The 27,185-nt window shown below is 45.1% G+C and overlaps 1 protein-coding gene across 1 annotated transcript in view; it reads left to right on the top strand.

Moving 5' to 3' along the window:
• LOC117460531 (intermembrane lipid transfer protein VPS13B) overlaps positions 1 to 27,185 on the top strand; it is a 424,908-nt gene that overhangs the window by 306,838 nt on the left and 90,885 nt on the right. Inside the window, 4 exon segments of the mRNA XM_071205797.1 lie at positions 10,473 to 10,805; positions 11,439 to 11,853; positions 12,116 to 12,253; positions 16,891 to 17,271. Of these exon segments, the coding sequence (XP_071061898.1) occupies positions 10,473 to 10,805; positions 11,439 to 11,853; positions 12,116 to 12,253; positions 16,891 to 17,271 (1,267 nt within the window).

Below are 27,185 nucleotides of genomic sequence, written 5' to 3'. Positions count from 1 at the left end.
CAGTATGAACTTTTTAGGTCATAAGAGCTGTAAAATGCACTCAAAGCTGAATCCAGGTTTATTTTTTCTCTCCATTTATTCTACTGAGCCAAGAGAGGGAACAAATTGCAACTGCAAATTGGGCAGCAGTGTAGACGTCAAGTGTCCTATTTGGGTTGCCGTATGCAGCTGTCCAATATGGCGGATTATCTCGCGCTAGCGCAATGCAAATCGGGCAGAGATGCAAATGGGTAGTCACAAGCAGCTCTCATAGGAATGACGAGACGCTGTTTCCAGTTCTTATTATACATCCATGGGATGTGGTGCAACATTTGCACCAGGAAATCGGCCATTTTGAATTTGAATGTTTGTGCTGTATTTGGCCAATTTGCTCTACATTTCTTGTGAATGATAAGAGTCAAGGCCTGAAGACATATACGACGCTTCATAATGAAACTTGGGCATATCCATAACCTATTTGGTTTGCTCAATGTCGAGATCTTCAGCAACCTGGGCTGAGTCTTGCATGCACACACAAAACTTGGCACACACATTAACAGTGATAAACGTAGTCAATGATGTTTTTGTTTCGATGTGGCAAAGTGGCTGAATAGCGGCCCCTAAACATTTGACGAAGCAGCCCTCCCACCGTTACATGGATTTACGGTATTTTTCATGCACATGTATCACATATAGACTTAAAATATGTCTGTAGGGGTAGATGTCTAAACACAACAGGAAATCAGCCGTTTAGAATTTTGTGTGATATTACCATGTATTATGTCAATTTTCTTGCTCCATACTTTATCAAACTCCTCCTACAGACCAAATCCAGTCAACTCCACATTTGGTCAGTAACTTTAAAATAAAGATCAACAGTTTTTAAATACTTGCTGTAGTACGCCCTTGTCGTGGCATCGCTGCCATTTCGAGACACCTGCATTTAACACAACTTTTTCGTAACTTGAGTGTACATTCTCCACACTGCACCAAATGATTTTGGTTGGTAAGAGTCCCGGCCTGAGGACTTGAACAGGTCAATATTGATTCAAAGTCAACAGGAAGTTGGCCTTATGTGACAAACATCATTCTATGAAAAATGAAAATTACACAGCGCTACCAGCATCCCGCAAGTACCCCTGGTGTACATGGATGTGCGAGGGCCCATTCATCGCTGCTTTCAATCTCACATTGTTATTTCTCTAATTAAGAACTAAGGGCTCAGGACACATGGGGTCCTAGGCTGTATGAAGAGAGAACTAAATAGGATATTGTGTCCCATGCTATCAAACCCCAGAGAGGTAAACCCACCAACCAACATTTCTGAGTGGAGGGAGCTTGTTAAAATTGCCCCACTCTGCGCCCTGAGCTTTTGAGTGCACTGTGTTTAAAGTGCAGTTGACAGTCACTCTGAAGCACTCTGTATCCATTTGCATGCTTCAGGGTTGCGAACTTCCACTGCTTCTTTGTTGTGGTTCAGTTAAAGTGCTTAGCAGGTTGCCTTTGTTATTGAGACAAAGTTGAAAGTATGTAATTACTGCCTTTGATGCCCTTTTTTGCTTTGTGACCGCTGTTATGCCGTAGTGGTGATTTCAAATAATAAATGTCTTTTTTCCTCTTGAAAATTAGAGAATGAAGTTCGGTCTTTATGGCATTGAGTTAAGCTTTATTGTTATAATTTTTGTTAAGTTGAGGTATTAATGCATCATGGATTTCTTCCATCAGCACAAAAGCATAGAAGCCGACTGTGAGCTTTATGTTTCTGGTAAACAATAGCGGGTAGCACAGCGGGGGTCAAACCTGCAAACTCTGATGTACTCAAGATACAGAATGTGATTATCATGTAGGCGTCCTGCGAGCAAGTAGATCAACTGTTCTGGTAGACAGATTTAGTAACATGAGTGGATATTCCACTGTAGTTTTAAGAGAACATGGGAACACTTTGATAAACAGACCATTTCTACTGAAAGCACCTGCCACTGGTTTCATTTCAGTTAAAAACATGCTACTAATTACAGCTTGTCTTCTCTTTCCTGTTAAAGGTAATAATCTAGCATATATATGTCCATGATTGAAACACATGAGAAGGTGAAATAATACATCAGAAGTAACCTAAAAAAAATGAGCCTATAATGTGTGTCGGGTCTCTTTGACAACTCTGTGCCCACTTACTTCAAGCTTTTCTTTGAACCATGCAGCCACCATCTAATGATGTGTTTCTGACCTATGTCACTCAACACGAATGCTGCGTTCACACTGGACGCGATGCCATGTTTGGGGGCGGCGCGATTACATGTAAAGTCAATGCAGAGACGCGGACAGACGCGATTTCGCTCCGACGGCGAGCATGAAGCGGTGGACGCAAATTCCGCGGCGCGATTGAGGCGATTGAAGGGGGCTGCGTCAAACGCTCGAGTTCAATTTTTTCAACTCGAGCGTCATCTTCGCGTGACGCGATCTCGCAGTAGCCAATCAGCGGTGAGGATCTCAGCATGCCGTCACTGACGTTCAACCAGTAAACATCAGCCGTTAGCTGTTAGCAGTTAGCACACAGAGCTCACAGCTCCTCATATCTGTTCAGAAACTGGACAAAAGTTAAACAAGTACAAACCACCAACCCAGTCTCACGGCATTTCGTGTTATAGTCACAACATTTAATCTATTGATTCGTGTTCACCAACACCATTTTCCCCTTTTTTTCGTGTCACACAGAACGATTTTAAAACCAATGTATTTCTATTGGTAGTATGTTTCGTGCCTGCAGCACGTCTTTTCGAGCGTCATTGCGATTCACAGCCACTGAACTGATTACCCAAGATCCTCAGCTATGGTTTAAGCTCGCTGATTGGATTTTTTAGCCGCAATGCATGTAGGGATATGGTGTTAATGCAATATGAAATCCGAAAAACTTTTTTTTTTAAAGAAAATAATACTTTATTCCAAGTGTTGTTTGTTTGTTTGTAGCCTTTATTTAACCAGGTGAAAATCCCATTGAGATCAACAATCTCTTTTTCAAGGGAGACCTGCAGCACATTGGTTACACATAAAAACAACAGAAAACAAAAAGGACATCAATACAACATAATTACAGGGGTATACATTAGCAACCTATTCACGATGACAGATATCTAATAACATTTAATCTATCCGAGCTTTAAAATTATGCAAGGGAACCAAAATGCTCAGTTTCAATTTGTTTTGCATAGTGTTCCAAGCTAGAGGAGCAGCACACAAGGTTTAGTACCTAAAACAGTCCTAGCACTTGGCACATGTAATAAAAACACATCCTGGGATCTCAGGCAATAGCTACTTGCCACTCTCTGTGAGATCAAAGAGCATATATAAGTTGGTAGTTTATCCAACATGGCTTTATAGATTAACATGTACCAATGATTGAGCCTCCGTACAGTTAGTGAAGGCAGACCTGCCTTGGCATACAGGGTACAGTGATGAGTCAGTCCTTTACAGTTAGTAACAAATCTCAGTGCACTGTGATAGGCGGCATCTAACTTTTCCAGGCAATGGGCAGGTGCATTCATATAGATCAAATCACCATAGTCCAGCACAGGTAAAAAGGTCACAGTGACTAGCCTTTTCCTGGCCTCAAGCGAGAAACGAGACTTGTTTCTTAAAAAGAAACCAAGTCTAACCCTCAGCTTTTTAAGCAGGTTATTGACCTGAAGTTTAAAAGTGAGACAATCATCAAGCCAGATACCAAGGTATTTGTAACAGGTAACCACTTCTAGTACTTGTCCTTGCATAGTAACAATATCCAAAGCAGTCTTTTGAAAAAAGCATTACCTTGGTTTTCTCAACATTTAAAAGAAGCTTTAGTTTAAAGAGCTGAGTCTGAATAGTGTTAAAAACAGCCTGTAATTTAACACCAGCCTCTTTAATGGAGGGACCTGCACAGAACATCACGGTATCGTCCGCATAAAAATGTAAAGTAGCTTCTTCCACATTTTCACCTAAACTGTTAATATATATGGAGAATAAAAGTGGACCTAAAACAGAACCTTGAGGAACACCATTAGCAATGTTCAACCACTCAGAAGACAGCCCATCAAAGTGAACACATTGGGACCTTTCAGAGAGGTAGTTCACAAACCACCCACTGCATGGCTGGATATGCCAATACTGAGTAGCCTCTGCTTTAAGATGTGATGATCGACGGTATCAACCGCTTTGGACAGGTCAATAAACAGAGCTGCACAACTCTGCTTATTATCTAAAATACTCGCCACATCATTCACCACTTTCATTGTGGCAGTGATGGTGCTGTGTTGCTTTCTGAATCCTGACTGATGTTTAGACAGGATGTCATTTGTACATAAAAACTCCTTTACCTGTGCACTCACTAAGCGTTCAAGAACCTTAGCCAGAACTGACAATTTAGAGATTGGCCTATAGTTATTTAAAATAGTTGCCTCCCCTCCTTTTAGTAAAGGCAAGACATAAGCTGACTTCCATACTTTTGGAATTGCATTTGTGCTGAGGGAGAGGTTAAAAAGAGTAGTGAGAGGAAGAGCAATAACATCTGCAGCTATCTTTAAAAAAAAGGCTCTACGTTGTCCGGACCAGCCGGTTTCTTAGGATCTAACTTGGTTAAAGCTTCACGAACAACATTAAGGGTAAAAGGAGTAAAACTGAAAGGGTTTTCCAGACCACATTGTTTAGAGTCACGGATTGGGGTGTTCACAGAAGCAGAGTTAGAAACAGAATAAAACAGAGAACCACAGGACACAAAATGTTCATTAAAGCAATTTAGAATAGTAGCCCTGTCCGATATAGTGCCAGATGTTGTGGTAAGGCACGGAGGTAGCTCATTACGGATCTCACCGGTGGATATCGATTTTATGGCTTTCCAAAAAATGTTAGGATTATTTAGGTTTTCTGTGGTAACTGACAAATAGTACTTTGACTTAGCACTTTTGACATGTGAAGTGAAGCTATTTCTTAGCTGCCTAAAACGCAGCCATTCTACCTCTGAGCCTGATTGTCTAGCCTTTGCCCAGGTGTTCTTGCTTTTCTCTTTGAAAGCCATCACATAACGGCATTGTAATACACGGTTCGGCTGTATTACATATTACAGATCTGCCGTAGTTCTCTATTTATAGAGCCCTGATGAGAAGACTTTTGGAAAAACTGGAAGAAATGCCGCCGAAACTGAATACTTGACGTGGATCATAAATATATCAACAATTAAACAACATCTTCAATTTCTCTTCACACAATACGTCTCCTTGCAGTATCAACACTAATTCGGCTGACTTTTACATTTGATCTAATTCATAGATAGGTTATATTTACACCATAACGGTGCACAGCTGATAGAAAAGGACTTGTAGTTTTTAAAGATATTACTGATTTTCTTTGAATATAAGAATGTAAATACTGAATCTGAAATAGTATAGCAATATGCTGTACAATTATGTGAAAGCATGAATAAAACTACACATCTTCAGATGTTGTACATACATAAGTGTCCTACACTAATAATACAAAGTTATTATGGCTGTGTGTACCTTGTGTGCACCGCCTAGTGGTTAAAGCACGTTATTGAATTATTGTTTTTATGTGTTATATTTGATTACAAAATATTAAGAGTACATACTTTCATAGGGGGAAAGTAGAAGGTTTGTGATAGAAATATAGAATATAAAAAATAAAGAAGATACTGTAAGTGATCTCTACAATAAAACAGTTTAGTGCAGGATGTACAAAGATATTAATAGGAGGATGTGCAAAACAGACAAACTAATTGTTTATATTTCACATCACTAATCAGAATCAGAAAGTAACTCAAATAAGTGTAGTGGAGTAAAAAATACCAGGTTAACCTCTGAATTGTAGTGGAGTAGAATTACAAAGTAACAATGAGCTGTCATGTGGGTATATATTAATGCTGCGCATTATGGACACAAGCGATGTTCACCCATTTAGTAATATGTTTTACATTTGATAACACCAATGTGTTTAATACTGGCAACTTCTAATTGTGGGAAAAACTAAAACGTTCAGTAGAGACGTCCCATAGAACATTTTGCAAAACACAATAGCCAGCATGTGTAGTTCTGGGGGGGCGTTCGATTCCAGTTTTGGATAGTCTGGCGTGGTTTCGTTCCATTTCAAACAGCTGTTTGACGCTCGGCGTAACCTTGGCGCACTGCCACTCCAACATCCAATCCCAGAGCTTGAAGATTAATTACGGGAACTGTAGTCCTAAACGATAGCTGGGGATTATGGGTAGTGTAGTGTCTTCGGCCATCCTAAACTCAGAATTTTTTTTCGGATTTCATATCGCATTAACACCATATACCTACATGCATTGCGGCTAAAACATCCAATCGGCGAGCTTAAACCATAGCTGAGGATCTTGGGTAATCAGTTCAGTGGCTGTGTATGTCACTACCCGATCTGCAGTGCGCATGTGCGAGATGGTCCGCCATATTCGACAACCCCGTACGGCAACCCAAGTAGGACATTTGACTTTTGGCAAAGCTCAAAAAGAAAACTCGAGAGAGAGAGATGAGTTATTGTTATTACAACGTGACTTCACTATTATTTAACAACTATTTGTATTGGGTTCTTTTATTTGGGGTTAAGTACATTGTCAGAATAAGTGAGAAATGAATTTAACTTCTGTTACATAGCTATCATGCTGAATACATATTTACTGTGAATGTAAGCAAAAATGTATGGCATATGGCTGTCTAACAGAAGATCGGGCAGGGCTGCAGATCGGGTAGTGACAGTGTATCGCAATGATGTTCAAAATGTCCCTTATAGGCCTACGTCTGTTTCCGGTTATTTTTATTTTGAAATTCAGACAAAAAAGCCTGAGATTATGGAATTAAACAAATAAAAACAAGGATAATTGTGTGTTATTGGTGAGTAAATAACAGTGTGTTATTTAGAAAAGAATAACAAATTTAGAAGGAAAAAAAGATTTAAAAAAATATAGATTTCAGTATCCTGAGGCTCTGAGCCCCATTTATTTTCCTCACAAAAAAACAAAAAAAAGTCCGACATTATACGATTTAAAATAAAAACAATAATCGTGGCTTGATATTGAGTAAGAACATGTTTTTATGAACCCCACAGCTTCTGGTCATCATGAAGCATGAGCAGACCTTTGCTCTGGTATAACTTCATTTGTAAATCAATCTTGGGACTGGTGCCCACCTATTTATCTACACATGTCATATAACCAGTGCTGCCATAGCCTAAGCTTCCAGCACTCCATCACTGCCTCAATCCCCTCAGTCCATATGGAAAAAACAACGTTCTGTCCTTTATGTCTGTAACTTTGCATTGTATTCCTGTTGTATCTTGACCACGTCTCTCCTGAGAAAGAGACCTGCATGGCGTCTCAATAAGATAACCTCTAGATTAGTTTTACATTGAAGAATAATGAAACACAGGCAAATAGCAAAATGCTTTAATTGTTGCCCGTCTTTTGTGCCAATACTGTGCACATATATGTATTTCTTTGATCTCCTTCTGAATTTCTTTCAAATCCCTAAGGTTAATTTGAGCACCTTGAAGCTTTTATTTTTATAATCCAGACTTCAGTTTGGATTTGACGCTGTAAAATGTAGTACTTTTGAAATGGAGTCCTCTTTGTTACTTTGACTTTATTTATTATATTCTTTCCTGTCAACTATCATGAACTTCTCTAACATCTTTAAACATCCACAGTTCTATTTTCCTGGTCTCTGAACCTGAATGCCACATACCACATTTCCATTCATCTGGAAACATTTAAGGTCACATTCAGATGTAAAAGTGATGTTGTCGTATTGGACTAGCCAGCACTGTAAACGGGTGGCATTTGGATGATGTGACATTTGCTTCCGCACATTACACTTCCTCAAGCCAAGCTGTTCTGAGTTACACTGACATCAATTGGGGTCAAAAGTCGTACAGATGCACTCTGATATGATTGGCACTTTGGAGACTCATGGTTTAACACTTCGGGGATTATCCTCCATTTTCCAGAATGTTCTGCCTAGAGACTCTGAGGAAATGACCTCATGATGGGCTGATGGGGGTGGGGGGTGTGTCTGTGTAGTCGCATGATGAAGATCTAAGGAAGATCTGGAAACAGTGCTTCAGTGCAACAATCATATAATATTGTAATATAATAGAAAGTAATGGTTGGAAAAGGGGATTCCAGCTGGGACTAGGCCCACGGCTATACTGCATGTCTGAATCCTGAATGTGTTGCCCTCTGTCAATGGATATATTGCCGAAAGGTTAAAGCTTATAGACTACAGAGCCACAGCTTTAGGTTTTCTGTATACCCAGTGAGTTAGCCATGGGAATAGTATAACTGAACCAGTTTCACAGGAAGGAATCCAGTAATGTTCTTTAAATGCAAAGCTGAGATCAAAACCTGGAAAAGCCACTGACTGCATGTGTGTTTGTGTGTATATGTTTAGGAATACACTGATTGCATGCATTGTTTCAAGCTATACGAACAACTGTGTGCTGTGTTATGTCTTCTCATTGTCTCTTTTCCTCCAAGCCCCCAATCGTCTTCCCCATTATTCCACTTGTAAGCATATCTAAATATAGTCCAAGAATTGCTTAGGGGCACTCTCTTAGTAGTGGTGGTTAAAGAGAAGACGGGGTATGTGCTCTAATTGTAAATGCATGTGTGGAGCCTGAGCTTGGGAAAGAGAGGCAGAGAAGTGTAAAGAGAATCTGGCAGCTCCTCCTGGCGCTCACTGTTTCCCAGCTGCTGTGCAGCTTATTTGTCCCTTTCAATGTGGGGTGCTCCTAGGAGTGGACATTTTGCCTTTGCTAAATACCTTTTCAAATAACTCCTTACCTCAATACAAGTTTCAGACATGTACACAACACACATGAAGACAAGCCCAGGCCCTTTTCTGCCTTCACTCCCTCCGCATCGCTTGGAAAATCTTTCATTTCTACAGAAAAGAAGTGCACACATCCTGTCTTCATTAGACCAGGGAAAGGAGAGGGCTCTGGCAAGGCTGGTCCTATAGAAGCCTGGACGAACAGAACAGAACAAGCTGGCCTGCTGCTGCTGCTGCTGCTGCTGCGTTTTATATGGCTCTTGTTCTTAGCCTTTGATGACACTGTTTAGAATAGGAAATATCTAATAAGTCAAGTATTCTGTCTAATGTGCTGCCAGTGGGTTTAGTATGTGCCTGGAGGTCTTGAAACCCTATCTACGCCACAGCAATAATATACATTCGGAATTCTCATGGAGTGGGTGGAAGGGAGTGATGTTGAGAGAGGGGGGGGGGGGCTGCTGAGAATACATGTGGTAATAGTAACCATGTGCAGGTTCAAGCAGGCGAGGGTGGGATAGGACGAGACATCTTTTGAAAACTCTCTTTCTTTATGTCTCATCTATTTTCAATTGATCACACGAGTGTCAATAGATAGCAGTAGCTAATTGGAACTGGCATTGCACCCTTTCACATGAATGAGACACACGGGGGAAAGGCTTCAGGATGGGACATTATTGGAGCTGATGATGATGAATTGGTAATAGTTGTTTTCATGACGCACCTGACAGCTAACCCTAACCTGCAGCTATAGACGAGTGTTCCTTTATGTCGCACTGGTTGGTCAAACTGAAGCAGCCTCACATGTTTGCATGTGCTTTCTATGACTTCAGTTATATCTCTACTTTATATATTTTTACAATTTTACTATGGATTACTGTGTACGAAGAAAGTGCTTTTGTGGGGCAGGTTCTAAGAGTTTGTTCTCAGCATTTTAAAGTAAACACTTGTTTTTATTCAATTTGTACCCAGACATGTCAGTTCCATTTAAATGTCTAGTCATTTCTAGTTTGAAGGTAGCGTTTAGCTTCCCGTGTTGTCTCGTCCCTGGGAGTCGGTGCAGGACTTTATATTCATGAAGATGGCCCGCTCTGGGAGCAGAATAAAGATGCCTGCTGCATCGTCCATTGATTTATATCATCTGTCACTGAAGCTGAAGCTGCCACGATGGCTGCACCCCTCCCGACATCCCTTAGTTGAAGCCAAGCAAAGAATCTGGGCTGCTTTAAAGACAATACCACAGGCTCTGCACAGAACAACTGGATTTCCCGCGGTGGCCCTTTTTAAGACATTTACAATATTGCAAGAATTGCAAAATGATTTTAAGACCACAAAGCATGCATTTGATGTCTCTGTTGCTTTTTGATGCTCTCCTTCTTCAGTCAATTTGTATATGGTTTCAATCAAGCAATGTATTTGGTTAGTGTCCTCTTGTAGAGTCAAACGAGAAACATCCTCTGTGCTTCTCACACGGTATCTTGGTTTGTTGGAGATAATGCACACTGTTGATGCAAATGTGACACAGGTAGCAGCTTCCCTTTGCACACACACACACACACACACACACACACACACACACACACACACACACACACACACACACACACACACACACACACACACACACACACTGATAGTGAACACAGCCTAACTGTCTCTGTGTGTGTGCAGGTGTGTGGTTTGGAGCAGAAGCATGGCGGCCAGGACCCAGCAGCAGGTGTGGACTCGTCCTCCCGTCTCAGCGGGACAGGGAGGGACAGCGGCTTCGGCAGTGACAGCGCTTGCATCCGCATCGTTCAGATCGAGCAGCAGAGCGGGGCCAGCCACCACCGCATCGCCCGGCCCTCACACACCTCCACCATCACCAAGAACCTCAGCTTCATCCCCTTCGACATCTTCCTCACAGCAAGTAGACTCTCCGTCATGACCTACGCATGCTCCAGCCCCCCGAAGGCCCTCCCCTCATCGTCTGACACCCCCGAGAAGAAGGAGCCCGGGGATAAGGTAAACACAACGCATGTTACATGGGAACTCACTCTTGAGTCACTTCCTGGATTTGTCAGTTGTCCATGTGTGTGTTGTTCAAACTATACACAAGAGCAATATGTGTTATTTATGTGAGTATTGTAGTGGGTTATAAGTACAAAGGTTTAATTATACACAGCTTTCAAATAAACTGTAACGTTTTTAATAACATTTTTGTTGATAGTTTATTTTGTAACAGAGATGTGTACAGTACTATGAATACTTGTGATATTCCACTCAGTCTGTCTCAGCCCATCTGGCTGAATGTACTCCTCAAACAATGTCCGCGTTAAAGTGATCTCGGCTCATGTGTAAGGGAAAGACTTCTGGCACCAGCTTTATACTGTCCCAATAAAATAAAACTAAATAAGAACATAGTTGACCTAGGCATTTAGAACTCCAAAAATACTTTGACTGCAAAATATATATATTTGACATTGCTGATGTTATACGATAGTGGCTAATAAATACAACTATTTAAAGAAAGAGGTTGATTTCCGGCAGGTCCTCCAAGCAGCAGATGTATGCAGCATGCACAGCAGGAACATGATGCTGGTGTGTATCAGCTTATTGAATCCATTTCAATACATATTCTTCCTACATCTTCTTCAGGTGGGAAAAAGTGCTCTGAATCAGCCTGAGATCCTGCCTGAGTCTCCTCCAGCCTCGACCCCCCCCACACCGGACCCCGCTGCAGTGGCCCAGGTTTCTCTTGCTGGCCTCACCGCTGAGGACATCCTCAACAGCAACAACTCCCAGACGGCCTCCCCCCTGCTGAGAGGCAGCCTGCTTTCCCTGGGGGGCCTGCCGACGCCCAGCCGCTCCTCCGCACGCCATGCCCTGGGTGTTACCATAGTGAGGCAGCCGGGGAGGAGAGGGGCGGGGGACCAGGTTCTGGAGCCCCTCCTGTACATCCAGGTGATGCAGCCTTCTGCTCTGCTCAGCTGCCACCACCGCAAGCAGAGGATGGAGCTCTCTGTGTTCGACGTGGCCTTACGAGGAGTCCCCTCTGACTACAAGTGCTTGGGTAAGAGAGGCCAGATGAGCAGAGGAGAGTGGGAAAAGGTTCTTACGGGATGTGTTATGACTACAGGGTGGGATCCTCTGATTAAGGTATATAGACCCTATGTAAATGACCGGGAATGTAACTTTGCTACCAATCCATTATATCCATAACATGTCAGACTCTAAAAGGGTTTGATGTGAAATATGTTGACACCATTTCTTTGTCTGTTCTGTTTTCTTCCATTTCTCCCATTTTGTTCTCTTTCTTTATCTCTTCTCTCCAGACCCAGGGAAGACTCTGCCGGAGTCTCTGGACTACAATGTGTTTTGGATGCAGACAATAGCAGGAGAGCTCGACAGCAAGACAGGCATCCCCCCCCCCCTGCTCTGCCTGCAGATCAAAGACTTCCTCAATGGACCGGGTGGGGATCATACATACACACACACGCACACACACACACGCTCGCACACACACGCACACGCACACACACACACATTGTTCAACGAATGCCACATTTTAAGGCATCCGTTTTATATGTACTCCCATTTCAGGGGTAACATCCACCACTGTGACGCAGCAAGAAGACACACACATGCACACACACACTGATCATAACACATCCCAGAGTCAAACACACAGATCTACTTTTCTGCTATGTGTGTAGATGATGAGCAGGCCACTGGTATTGATTATACTCACTTTGACAAGCTCCTGGGAGTGTGTGTGTGTGTGTGTGTGTGTGTGTGTGTGTGTGTGTGTGTGTGTGTGTGTGTGTGTGTGTGTGTGTGTGTGTGTGTGTGTGTGTGTGTGTGTGTGTGTGTGTGTGTGTGTGTGTGTGTGTGTGTGTGTGTGTGTGTGTGTGATGTCAGGCTGAAATGTGCATTTCACAGGGTTTGGTTGTCTATTTTTAGACTGATGTCATATCCATATGAGCAGCTTCAAGCTAAGGGTGGTGACCTCAGGGTGAGGCTGACATCCTACCCAAATGGAAGAGCGGTGAATAAAAGTGTGAGTGGGCTTCTCCGTGTGTGAGTGTGTGCAGCCTTGTTATCCCTATGATTGTTTCATGAATAGTGTGTGTAGGCGCAAGACATCCTTCACAGTTCAGCTCCCTAAAGCCAGCAGGCCAGATGCTGCAGATACACACACATATAACTTCAGATATGCTTTGACATATCTCTGTCTTTCGTCCACATGCATACAATCATGAACTCACACTGTGCATGTGTACAATGAGGAGCTCCAGGCTGAACTGTAGATGTTCTTGATGATGGTTTCGGGAAGCGCATCGCCCCCTCGCCCACCATCCCTTCCTGCTGTCAGCGGAAAGCCCTAAGCCTCTCTGTCGACCTGGACTCACATCCCACAATGCAGCTCTCTGTGCACCACAGCAATCCCACAACACAGCCGCCCGCGCAGCACCAGTGTCCATCCGCCCCTCTGCTCGCTCCACATGGCGCCAGCAGTCAGATTACAGCGCCATGACCTTCCTGTGCGGACTTGCTTCACAATGCACTCATGTCTTCAGTTAAGAGGTTAGATATGTTCCTCTCCGATGGGAGTTCCCTGTGTACAGAAGCACCAGGCTGATGCACAGTGACCCTGTAACATAGATAGGCTGTACTGACATCGGGTCTGCCTTGCAACAAAGCAAAAAGGAACAACAGTGGAAGGTTAATAAATATTAAAATAGATCTACATTCACTTTGTATGTGTATCTATATAACATTGAATGATGGTCTTATGTGATGTATGAACAGGATGTTTCACTGAATAGGGTGAGTGCCTGTCAGGTCTCTGTTCCAGTGCACTGAGGTTACATCTGATGCCTGTGTTTAGTTGAAGCGCAGATGTCCACATTACATTACAGTCAGGTGTTTCCTTGAACTAGGAAAGAGCGGAGCTCGTCTCTCTCAGAAGTATAACCTCAATCATAATCACTCACATTCATCCTCTACATTCACACACATGTAAACAACACCTCCCCAATATCTCAGACAGGATCCAGGCTCAGTGTGAGGTTGCCCCAGGTCAGGCTGGGCTGGAAATATAAATAATTGACCACACACACACACCCACACACACACACACACACACACACACACACACACACACACACACACACACACACACACACACACACACACACACACACACACACACACACACACACACACACACACACACACACACACACACACACACACACACACACACACACACACACACACACACACACACACACACACACACACACACACACACACACACACACACACACACACACACACACACACACACACACACACACACCCACACACACACACACACACACACACACACACACACACACACACACACACACACACACACAGCACACACACACACACACACACACACACACATGTGTACAACAGGAGGGTTGAAGGCTTGATCAGCAGACGTATATGAAAACAGGTCTGGGGATGGGTTCGTTTGGATCAACATCAGCAGGGTGCAGTGGTTGACCAGTGAACATACAACACACACACCAACACGAAATCTCTCTCATCTTTCCTCCACCACTTCCAGTCTTTGAGAGGGTCAGTGAGCGAGTCCAGAGATGTAACTGCTACCACTTGGAGAGAGAAGCAGCAGGTGATAGATTAGCTAGAACAAATTGCAGCCATTATTCTCCTGTGTCCCTGGATCTCGTCAAGCTACGGGTACATAGAAACCGTGTCAGTTACTGTATACAAGCCTGTGCCCCTCCGAACCATCCAGAACCTCTTAATTTGAGTCAGATGCTATTTGAGGCGTGAGTCACTGACCCTACTTGGTTTGAGGCTTTTTTTTGACAGTGGGATTCTACAGACACCCCCCCGAAAAGATGATTGGGCCTTACAAACACAGCCATACACACATACCCGACACACATGGACCCTGTGTAATCGGACACAGTGTCACCTGTGTCAGACTCAGGGTTCCTGATGTCAAGAGTCAAGCGTAAAAGTCAGCTCGAGGAATCAAAGGTGAGGTTGAAATGAAAACAACGTTTGTGGTGGTAGCACATATCGGGCCAACACCAGGTTCAAAGTGGGGACGGCGTCATGCATGACATCTCCAAGAAGGCACAGTTACTTGGGTAATAAGCATATTTGATCCGCCCACCACTTGCACAGTTATATAAAAGTGTGTGTGTGCCAGACTTTGATCTTCAGCGCTAATAGAGGCTGACACTTGAGAAGGGCCAGTCTATGATTCCCCCCAGCATGTTCACATTAAGTCCTGTTCTTTAAAGGTATGAGAACACCAACACCACCTCTCAACCTCCAGGCTCGATGCCTGCTCCTTGCACAGGCTTCACTGACAGCCTCCAGCTGACAATAGCCAGTAGTCGTACGGCTGAAGCAATGTGTGTCCAATGAAAACACTCATATGTGTTACAATGCCACTGCTGGACAAGCCCTCGTTACACTTGCTCTGCTCTGCAAGGAAACTTCCACCACTCCACCAATAATTGACATTTCTTCACTTTAATAAGTGGTGGTGGTACACAGATACTCACTTTGAGTGGCAAAGGTTTTTTTCTTCTGATCTGTCAAAATATTGTCAGTCGTTTGGCCAACAAACATAAAAAGTACTGAATGAAAAGATATGAACCTTATTCGCATGACTTGCAGTGAATGTCCGTGCTGCATACTCATTATTCTCACATTGGCGACGAATGCTTAAAGATGTTTGTGGCAGCTCAGTGTATATGATGAAACTCCTCTAAACATGTGAAGAAAGGGCATGACGTAGTGTTGCTTGTATCCTCCAACATGTGAACAGCTATGTACGACATGGATCTGCACCCATTCACGTTTTTCGATGCAAAAGAAAATATGTGGTAAAAATAATCCCAGGCCACCGAATTCATACTGTACAGGTAATAAATCCTTTAGCACCACACCAGAACTGGCCGGTGTCAGGGGTAGGAAGGCTCGAGATGGAGGACAACTAATAATGAAGTCCAGGTCTCTCGGTGCAGAGCCAGGGAAGGCCTGTGATCACAGACAGCTTGATGTGATTACAGGGGGGGGGCTTGATTAGATTGAGGGGTGGAGGAAGAGTAAAAGATAGAAAGGCCTGAAAGAGAAGCAGAAGGATATGCTGCATAAAACAGAGGGAGAAATATAACATGTGAACGGAGGAGGGAGGGAGGGAGGGAACCTGGAGGAACAGCTGCACTAAGGCTATTTATTCCACCGCTGGATCGTTTCCTGGTGATAAGTCAAGTGGAAATGATAAGCTCCGCTGCACAGCAAATTCCACCTGTCTGTCCTCCAACTCCCCTCAACCCTCTCTCTCATCCTTCCATTTGACCATGTGCCTCTCTTCCACTGGCTTACATGAGAGAATCCTGAGGGCAGAGGAGGCTCTTGGCAGTTCTCCCACTCATGTCATGCAGTTCTCCTACCTGGGAAGGAGACAGATGGGAGGCCTAAACCCTTAAAAACCTCTCTACACACTGCTGCCTCCATGAGACCATACAAACAGCTGCGCTTGTTTATGGGCTGCTTCTCTCTCCCATCATCATGACCAAGTGGAAACATGGGATCATGGAAGTGGTGTAAAGAGGCATTGAGTTAACTTGTGTGTCTGTAAATCCCATTCAAGTGTTTGAAGGCTGCAGAGCTCCACAGAGCCAGAGCGAGATAGAATGAGGAGTCTTGGATTTGTGTGGCTGGCATGAATGAAGGATTCTCTTCTGCTATTCCACAGTGTCACGTTAGGATGTCACAGGGAGACCGATCGTTATTGGGTTTGTGCAACAATATGCACATACGACGAGGACAAAAAGAATGAGACAGCTGTGTGTTCTGACTAACCCTCAGCACACACACAGAACCCGGTGGGAAAGTGTGTGTACTTCTGAGTGTGCTTCTGTTATGAGGTAGCTTTGGTTTGTCTCCACAATAAATCAATGTTTTCACTCAGCACTTACATATATACATATATACTCTTCATATATACACTTGTATCCGTGGTCTTTTCACTTTACCCTTATAGTCCGGCTTTTATCTCTCTCCACAGCTGAGCTGAATGTGGAGCTAGCTCGCCCTCTGAAAATCAACCCCACCCTGGCTAAGCTGGAGCAGGCTAAAGCATACCTGATGAAGGTCCTGCCAAACCACACCTGGGGAACCTCCAGCAACCCTCCTTCTGCTTCCCCCAGCCCCTACTCCTCCCCTGCCAAGCCTCTGCCCAGGCCCCCCCCTGCTCACTCAGAGGCCTCCGCCCTGGGGAAGGACAGTGTCAGGGCTCTGGCGCTTTCCTTCCACAAGGTCTCTCTCCACACTGCCCAGATTGTGGTAGTCATGGAGACAGAGGCCCATCCAATGAGGCCCAGTGTGACCGCAGCAGTGTCTGCCATGACAGGAAGTCTGAATATGAAGTCAGGGCCAAGGATCGAAGGTGAGCAAAACCACTACAGCTTTTGCAACAAACTAACAAAATGACATTTTGCTGGCAGGGAAACACAATAAATACAAACGACATAAACACAAGGCCCAGTTAACGAACACACGATGCCCTGTGATGCAGAGAAGAAACATCAGATCAGATGTGTGTTGTCTGACCACTGTTTGAGGGCCAGCCACTACTCTGAACCCTCCGTGACCCTGTGGTCACCTTCATCTTCAAACCAGGACTGTAAAATAGTTGTAAGTTAAAGCAGTTAACAGAAATGTTTTGTTGGTCTGCACAGTGTGACATTGTTGTCAATAGGAAAGTAGAACTCTGATGCTTTAGTCCGGGGCAGGCAGAACTCGTTTCAAACCAGAGACAATTTAAAGAAATAGTTATATATAATGCTAAGTTTCAGCTTGTTGATTCAAGTGTGTGCTCCCCAGCTTCAGGCTGTCACAACGTGTTCTCTTTTCTCCAGCCCCCTGCTGAGACTCTTCTGAGTCACTCAATATGCATGCGCTTTACTCCAAAGTAATAAGGGCCTGGACCTTAAATGACTTACTTTCTGATTTCTTTCATTTTTTTCAATGTGAAAATGGAAAGAAAGATATTGCCACTCAAGATATTGCTGTCAAGCGAATTGTGGAAACAGGTGGAGCTGCATTGGAAACAAATGCAATGACTTCACCCCATTTGGTCCATTTGATCATCTGTTGGAGAAACCACGAATGTAAGTCTCAGTAATGCACTGCTCTCAATGCACATGTTCCTTTGTGGTGTGTCATGTGCCTGGTAGCCAAGCGTACTGCCAACAGGAAACAGTCCAGGCCCTTTGAAATGAAGTCAAGTTACAAGTGCTTCAAATATCCAATACAAAGACAATAGTGGAGAATTGTTCTGATCCACGTCACAGTTTAATCAAACAAATATTGATGTGGACAAACTCTACAAAGCAATAGCCAGTGCAATTTGTGATTCAGCTGGATTGAAATGCAGCTAAATAAAAGAACAGCTTGAGTAAATCCATTCTGATTTCCTATGGATAATTATCTCACTGCTGAGAACAATTGGATGTCTTTGCCTTTTTACATTTTGACACTTGAATTTGTTCACACTGGGAAACAAATACCAGTATTATTTGGAATATTGCTTCTTTTTGAACACATGCTAGCAAAGCCCTGATCTGCCAACAAAAGGTGTGTCAGTAAACTGTAAAGTGAGAAGCTTGTGTTAGTCTTGGGTCTGAAGTTGCTGTTAGTGCTGCGTGTCTGTCTGACTGCAGGGTCATGTGCGCAGTGTATGGGCCTGAGAGAGAACATATCTGCGTGTCTGTCTGACTGCAGGGTCATGTGCGCAGTGTATGGGCCTGAGAGAGAACATATCTGCGTGTCTGTCTGGCTGCAGGGTCATGTGTGCAGTGTACGGGCCTGAGAGAGAACATATCTGCGTGTCTGTTTGACTGCAGGGTCATGTGCGCAGTGTACGGGCCTGAGAGAGAACATATCTGCGTGTCTGTTTGACTGCAGGGTCATGTGTGCAGTGTATGGGCCTGAGAGAGAACATGTCTGTTTGACTGCAGGGTCATGTGCGCAGTGTATGGGCCTGAGAGAGAACATATCTGCGTGTCTGTCTGACTGCAGGGTCATGTGCGCAGTGTATGGGCCTGAGAGAGAACATATCTGCGTGTCTGTTTGACTGCAGGGTCATGTGCGCAGTGTACGGGCCTGAGAGAGAACATATCTGCGTGTCTGTTTGACTGCAGGGTCATGTGCGCAGTGTACGGGCCTGAGAGAGAACATATCTGCGTGTCTGTTTGACTGCAGGGTCATGTGTGCAGTGTATGGGCCTGAGAGAGAACATGTCTGTTTGACTGCAGGGTCATGTGCGCAGTGTATGGGCCTGAGAGAGAACATATCTGCGTGTCTGTCTGACTGCAGGGTCATGTGCGCAGTGTACGGGCCTGAGAGAGAACATATCTGCGTGTCTGTTTGACTGCAGGGTCATGTGTGCAGTGTATGGGCCTGAGAGAGAACATGTCTGTTTGACTGCAGGGTCATGTGAGCAGTGTATGGGCCTGAGAGAGAACATATCTGCGTGTCTGTCTGACTGCAGGGTCATGTGCGCAGTGTATGGGCCTGAGAGAGAACATATCTGCGTGTCTGTTTGACTGCAGGGTAGAGATGTCCCGATCCGATCACGTGATCGGGGATCGGAGCCGATCACGTGATTTTCAAAAGATCGGAATCGGGAGAAAAAAATCGGGGATCGGGATCTTTTTTTAAAAAAAAATTATAAAATATTTTTATTATTTTATTTCATGTTACAAAACAAAAATGACCATGTTCACGTCTTAAAGTCATCCTGAGGCCTTAGTTTTGTTTGAAAATTACACAACATCATGTATGTGTTGCTTTCTTTGGGCTTGTTTTCATAGACCTGGTTGCTTATTTCTCTGAAACCTGGCAACAGAGTGGGCGCAGTGTCTAATAGCAGCAGTAAGCTAACGAGAGGCTACGTTCAGCTGGTGACTCGGGAGTCGGGACAGAGAAAATGTCAGGAGTTTGGAAGTATTATAAAATTGAAAGCGAAGGCAGTGTAACAGCCAGAAGCAATGTTTGCAAGGCAGAGGTTCCTCGTGGTGGAAAGAACAGAGCTACGTTCAACACGACCAACCTAATACGCTACCTGAGAAACAAACACCAACAACAACACGACGAGTACACAGCGGCCACTCAGGTAACGGCACTAAAACAACCGACACTTTCAGAGACTTTCAAAAGGAAAGAGAAACCGCCCCAGAACAGTGAAAAGGCCAAACAATAACAGCCAAGATAGCTGAATTCATCGCGTTGGATGACCAGCCGTTATCTGTGACCTTTTCTTTCTCTTAATGCATTGCATAAAGATCGGATCGGGAAAAATCGGTATCGGCAGATTGTCAAAATCAAATGATCGGAATCGGATCGGGAGCAAAAAAAGGTGATCTGGACATCCCTACTGCAGGGTCATGTGCGCAGTGTATGGGCCTGAGAGAGAACATATCTGCGTGTCTGTTTGACTGCAGGGTCATGTGCGCAGTGTACGGGCCTGAGAGAGAACATATCTGCGTGTCTGTTTGGCTGCAGGGTCATGTGTGCAGTGTACGGGCCTGAGAGAGAACATATCTGCGTGTCTGTTTGACTGCAGGGTCATGTGCGCAGTGTACGGGCCTGAGAGAGAACATATCTGCGTGTCTGTTTGGCTGCAGGGTCATGTGCGCAGTGTACGGGCCTGAGAGAGAACATATCTGCGTGTCTGTTTGGCTGCAGGGTCATGTGCGCAGTGTACGGGCCTGAGAGAGAACATATCTGCGTGTCTGTCTGACTGCAGGGTCGTGTGCGCAGTGTACGGGCCTGAGAGAGAACATATCTGCGTGTCTGTTTGGCTGCAGGGTCATGTGCGCAGTGTACGGGCCTGAGAGAGAACATATCTGCGTGTCTGTTTGGCTGCAGGGTCATGTGCGCAGTGTACGGGCCTGAGAGAGAACATATCTGCGTGTCTGTCTGACTGCAGGGTCGTGTGCGCAGTGTACGGGCCTGAGAGAGAACATATCTGCGTGTCTGTTTGGCTGCAGGGTCATGTGCGCAGTGTACGGGCCTGAGAGAGAACATATCTGCGTGTCTGTTTGGCTGCAGGGTCATGTGCGCAGTGTACGGGCCTGAGAGAGAACATATCTCTTCATGAGTATGTGTGAGAGCGAGATGTTGGTGTTAGGACCACACCCTGCCTTCATCATCACCACTGACTGTTGTCCAGGAGGCATCCCACTGTTTCCATTCCAACAATCAGAGCTGCTAATGCTAATGTAAATTAAAAAGCTTCCAATTCTTTTTGCCGTTGGGTGTGAGCCGAAGCGCTGTAGCAGAGCAGCAGAGATGTTTGCTTTGTGTGTCAGAGTTGTGTTTGTTGTGTTGGCATGTCTGCTAAGTGTGACAGCTGATGGAAGCAGGGAATGCAAGAGAGTGAGGGGCTGAGATGCAGATGCAGGCGACAGCATCGTGATGGTGTGACTGGAGGGATGTGGAGCGGGGTTGCAGGGGGACAAGGACAGAGCCGGCTCCCTGAGTGCTGCATGTGTTTGACAGATGTTATTATATCGGGTTACTTCAGATCAAATGATTGCACACAATGTTAATTAAATCCTCAAACAATTTGCACTTTGTTTACTCAAATCTACATAACTGCATAGTGACATAATACTCAGCGCTGCTGCCTGCTCTGATTCTTACCAGCTCTCCTCCAGTCTGATGTGTTGGCTCGGATACACACCGTTGAAACTGCAATGGAAAAAGAAATGGAGTTTAAAGACAGTTGTACTAATGTGAAAGCTAATCCCCTCCCACTGACTTTGCTTTCATGTGACTATTTATAGTTGATTCTCTTTCTCTGCACACATAAATACTTTTCAAAAGAAACGTGTTAATAGTAGTTGTCTTTAATTTGTTTGCAGTAAACACAGGGAAGATGTGAGTGTACATGAATGATTTGTATAGATGTTGCCCTGCAGTTCCCAGCGCTCTGAACCAGGCACCACTTCTCTGAAGACATTGGAATGAAAGAGACACAGTGCTGGGACCAGGACGCTGGTGTTTGGATCATTCCTCCCAGTTTGGCTCCAAGCTCTTTGATACTGTTTGTGTTAACGGCCCAAAGAACACAAGGTCACATAGGTTTGTTCGGAACAAGACTTAATACGACGTAACTGCCATAAAGCTAATGCTGTCATCATGTGGGCAAAGGCTTCATTTATCTTTGTGTTAATGTATCAATTAAAGAGCTCTGCGAGTTACATCTAATTCACCTCATCACTTTGCTTCATTTCTGACAGCATGATGAAACCATGTGGAGCAACACATATTGTACATTTCTATGGCACAAATGCAACACATAGGATCTGCTTTTCATGTTCATAAGTGTTTTAAAACTAATGTCAGAAGCTATCTTGCTAAACAACATATTTGTCTCACCTTCATTTTGTCTTTTTTATTTGTTATTGATACTTAAGCACCCTAATAGATCTTTGTCACACACACGCAGCTTTGTTTCCCTGAGGGCTCCTCCACATAAGACAAGCGTCTTCACTTACACACACTGATGCTGGGGACCAGAGATGCATGGGCTGCCTGAGCCTGCATCACTCCGCACGCAGGCCTCACTCCGCACGCAGGCCTCACTCCGCACACAGGCCTCTCCACTCCACTCTGTACCCCAGAAAACGATACCTTTAGGTTAGGTTAGGCTTCCTGTTCTGTGACGGTCTGTTCAGAGCTTTCTGCTGCCACAATAAGTCAGCAGTAAGGACCCCCCTGGGAGCAGTAAGGACCCCCCTGGGAGCGGCTGCACTGGAGAGATGTGAGACATGAGGATGCATCGCTGCTGCTGCTGCCGCCGCTGCTGCTGCCGCTGCTGCCGCCGCCGCCGCCGCCGCCGCCGCCGCTGCCGCTGCTGCTGCCGCTGCTGCCGCCGCCGCCGCTGCTGCTGCCGCCGCCGCCGCCGCCGCTGCTGCTGCTGCTCTCCAGGAGAAGCAGGAGACTGACGAAGAGGGAAGGGTAGCAGCGCAACAACGTGTCAATGTTTATCAAACACATATTGATCTGGACACACTCGGGCCTTCGAGGGATAACCATGTTTAGGAATTCAGATAAAGAGAAAAGCAGGTTGGATGAGGACAATGCAGCGTTGGTTATCCTCTACTATCAGTATCTCGATGAATAGCACTTGGTCAAAGTTTCCACTGCATCCTTGTTTGTAGATATAGATATGGAAGTCTTTGCGATTTAGACAATTTGACACTTTATAATGGATTCAAACTGGGAAACAAATGTCTTTTAGATATTGCTGTTTTTTCCACATGATAGCAAAGGCCTCGCCTGACAGAAAGAGAGGACACGTGTGAATGAGTGGTCGTCGGGCGGAGGAGCGAATGAGGGGTCAATATATCAGAATGAGAGGCGGGTGAATAAAGGAGATATAATACAGGGTAGCAGTAACACCCAACCCCCGTCTTTATCAGCGTACGTCCCCAGCTGCAGCTGATGAAGACCCCGGCATCCCCCCCATCCGTAAAACATCTGGGGCCGTGTACCTGGTAATGGCAGCCCCCCTCTGCCAGGGGACAATATGGAGAGAGGGGGATTAGGTTGACAGTGAGGTGTGTTACCAGATCCTGTGTTAATGAAAAGCAAGTGGAAGCCCCTCATTCCTCCCTCCGTCCACGGCCCACCATTCCCCGAGGTAGGGGGGCATTTATAGTTCAATGAGAGAAAGGAGGGGTGGCGGTCGGAGAGAGAGAGAGAACATGTGTCTTAAGGTCCATGAAACAAGACCCTCCCTAATCTCTCAGCTCTCCATGAGACTGCCCATCGAGTGCCCCCACTTCCATAAGAACACACACACACACACACACACACACACACACACACACACACACACACACACACACACACACACACACTGTATCGACAGACACTGTAACAAGTGCACTCGTTTTCCTTTACATAGAACAACAGACATCACTGCCTCCTGGTCCCCCCCTCTGTGGACCCCCTTATTCTTCACGCTGATTTGCCAGCACACTTGTGAAGGAACACTTCTGTGTGTGGAACAAAGTGAATGCCATTATTTATGAATGACTTTTGTTTTATTTTGTGTGCCTGGCTTATCTTTGTTTATGTCAGTTGGTTTACTCTGCTGAAAGAAAGCTCTCTTTTCCGTTTAACGCATTATTTCTGTTCAAATACTCCGGGAGAAGTTTAGGCAAACAAAAAGAGATGGATATACCTTCAGATACAAACGTCTGTGCTTGGGAAAGTTTACCCAACTAATAAATAGTTTCAAATGCGTTAAAATTGTGAATATACCACAAAAAAGACTTGGAAAAAAAGGACGTCCTTCAAGGTATTTGTGAAACACCTGCTGCTGAGTGAAGATGAAGATGGATGCCGTTAACGGCGTGTAGATGTGAAGTGTACGAAAGCTGTGCGGTGACTGTAGTTTCATATTAGAGACTAATCACGTCATGTGCCGAGTTATTTAATAAAGTCCTGAATAAGTAGAGATTTGGAAACCTCCATCTTTAGCAACATGGTGCTCTTTTTTTGTTATCAAATACTGAGCATTAGTTTTCCATGTAGACACATGGAAACATCACTTTAGTAATGCTTTTCCTTTCACTGTTCCTGCTGGTCACTGCATGTCCTGCTTGCAGCACACCACAGACACAATGTACACAATGTACACACAATGTACACACAGACTCTCCAAGCAACATTTTCAAAACAACCAAAACCGCTCAGAGCCTGAAGCTGTATGAGATGAGCGGAACGTCCCCTAACACCGGATCCTTTCTCAGGACCCATCAGGCTAAAGTTAGGGAAAGAGTAACATACTGTGACATCTCCACTTGTGGAAATAACTGCCCCTACTTGCAGCATTATCTTCACACATGTCCTCATATTCATACCAATGTTTAGAAATGCAAACATATCTGGAGCACTACTGGCTTTGCTGATGTGTTGCAACTGTCTTTGAAGCAGATGGAAGTCATCAACACTCCTCAGTCAGTGTGTCAGCTTGGATGACGCACTGCTGCCTGCACTGAGCCAGGTCGCCCGACATTGTCCCCTGCTACCAAACCAGTGTCCTCTAGTGTCCCATAGTGGTGTTGTGGTGTATTTCTGTGGTGAGTGACAGTATATTACTTCTACTACTCTTACCATCCCAGACAGTCCTTGGGACCACAGCTAGTGACTCCTTTAGGGTTCTTCTAATTGATACCAGTGCATCCCAGAGTATCACTCAGCCAGGCAGTGGTCAGATAACGGTTGCCAGGGAGAAACCCACATGGTAAATCAATGTCTCCAATCTTATCTAATCTTACCCAAGCGTTTGCCAGAAATACATTTGATTTAGAAAGATTTCCATCCATCCTATCCGCCCCACCCACTTTGTTCCCTGGGTGTTGAAAGATGTGCTGCTTTACTGGCAGTTCTATATGGAGGGCTTGAGATATATGCAGAGGTGTACGTGTGTGTGCTGATGTGGGTGTGTGTGTGTGTGTGTGTGTGTGTGTGTGTGTGTGTCAGTTTTTGCATTTTATGGTTATAAATTGTGATTGGGTGATAATTCCACTGGCCTCTATGCGATCAAGGTGAAGATTCTTTAAAAAGTTGAAACTCCACCTTTATTGTTCTCCAGTCATGCTATTCCATCCTCTCTCGTATACTGGTGTATATGTGAAGTATATGTGTAAACGTTACGGACCTACAGGGAGTAGGTTGAACAGGTTCACAGGTACCCCCTGACTCACCCTTCAATGCTTTCCCTGCTCAGTGTTTTCCCATTAACATTTCCTCCTCTCCTCCCTTCTCATGGCACTACTTCACAGCAGTGCAATGTGTTTGGGCTGTCTGCTGACACATTGTTGGAAAGCAGTACTATGGTCATCCAGGGCAAAGGCAGGGCTGGAGAGAGAGAGCATGGACAAATGTGCCTCTGACTGTTTCTCAGCCTGGATGGAAGAATGCTGGCTGCTGCTGCAGCTGCTGCTGCTGCTGCTGCTGCTGCTGCTGCTGCTGCTGCTGCTGCTGCTGCTGCTGCAGCTGCAGCTGCTGCTGCTGCTGCTGCTGCTGCTGCTGCTGCTGCTGCTGCTGCTGCTGCTGCTGCTGCTGCTGCTGCTGCTGCTGCTGCTGCTGCTCCGCTGCTGCTGCTCCTGCTCCGCTGCTGCTCCGCTGCTGCTGCTGCTGCCGCTGCTGCTGCTGCTGCCGCTGCTGGCTGCAGCTGCTGCTGCTGCTGCTGCCGCTGCCGCCGCTGCTGGCTGCAGCTGCTGCTGCTGCTGCTGCTGCCGCCGCCGCTGCCGCCGCTGCTGCTGCCGCTGCTGCTGCCGCTGCTGCCGCTGCTACCGCCGCTGCCGCCGCTGCTGCTGCCGCTGCTGCAGCTGCCGCCGCTGCTGGCTGCTGCTGCTGCTGCTGCAGCTACTGCTGCTGCTGCTGCCGCCGCTGCTGCTGCAGCCGCTGCTCCGCTGCTGCTGCTGCTGCTGCTGCTCTGACGCAGGGAGACGAGAGAGAATGCTTTGATAATACACATTGTGTGTGTGTTTCCACTTGTTCACCTTGGTGTACATGGTGTGTGTACCTAGGTGTACTGTACATGGTTGTCCATCTCCATGTGTATGTATGTAAATGTTTTCCTATCCTGACCTGTATGTGTCTTTGTACATGTGCTTGTTTCTCCTTGTATTCGTATAAAAGATGCTCCGCTTGATGAAAGGCTCATTTAGCAGGCCACTTTGGTCGTTCCAATGTGCAGTTTGATAGATCCTAGCCATGACAATGAAGCCGATGTCCACAGTTCAGTTAGAAATCTCTAGCGGCCCTCTCTGCACTGCAACACCAGAAGATATTAGCAGGTAAACTGCCAGATCATATAACAATGTCTCCTTAGAGAAATGAGTCATCTCAGCGTAATATTTCCACTGGAATGATTTACACCAAACAAGCCCTCTTCCATGGGAACTCCCCTGTTGTGTGATTGCACTTTAATGTTGTTCCCAAGCCTAAAAGGCTGTGAGGATGCTTGTGTGTCATATCCATGGAACCCTAGCGTTCTCACTCTCACACCCTGGGTCTGTATCTACTTCCCTCCATGACTATGTCTATGTGTCTCTTCATGTATCATCACTGTCCTCACTCCCTTCATATGCCGTTCCATCTCTCCAGCTCTACCCCAAGTGAACCCGAAGCACGCTGCTGTCGAGACCTGAAATGACAGAATAATATAATGCGAACTTTGTTTTTTATTAAAACAGCTGTCAGGTGCTTTATCTATAGAAAGTAACAAAAAGATAAATGCAAATGATATGATAGAGTTGGCAAGCTGTTGTT

This window comes from Pseudochaenichthys georgianus, chromosome 16, assembly GCF_902827115.2.
Source record: "Pseudochaenichthys georgianus chromosome 16, fPseGeo1.2, whole genome shotgun sequence".
Lineage (NCBI taxonomy): Eukaryota > Metazoa > Chordata > Actinopteri > Perciformes > Channichthyidae > Pseudochaenichthys > Pseudochaenichthys georgianus.
This window is presented reverse-complemented; position numbering and strand designations above follow the sequence as displayed.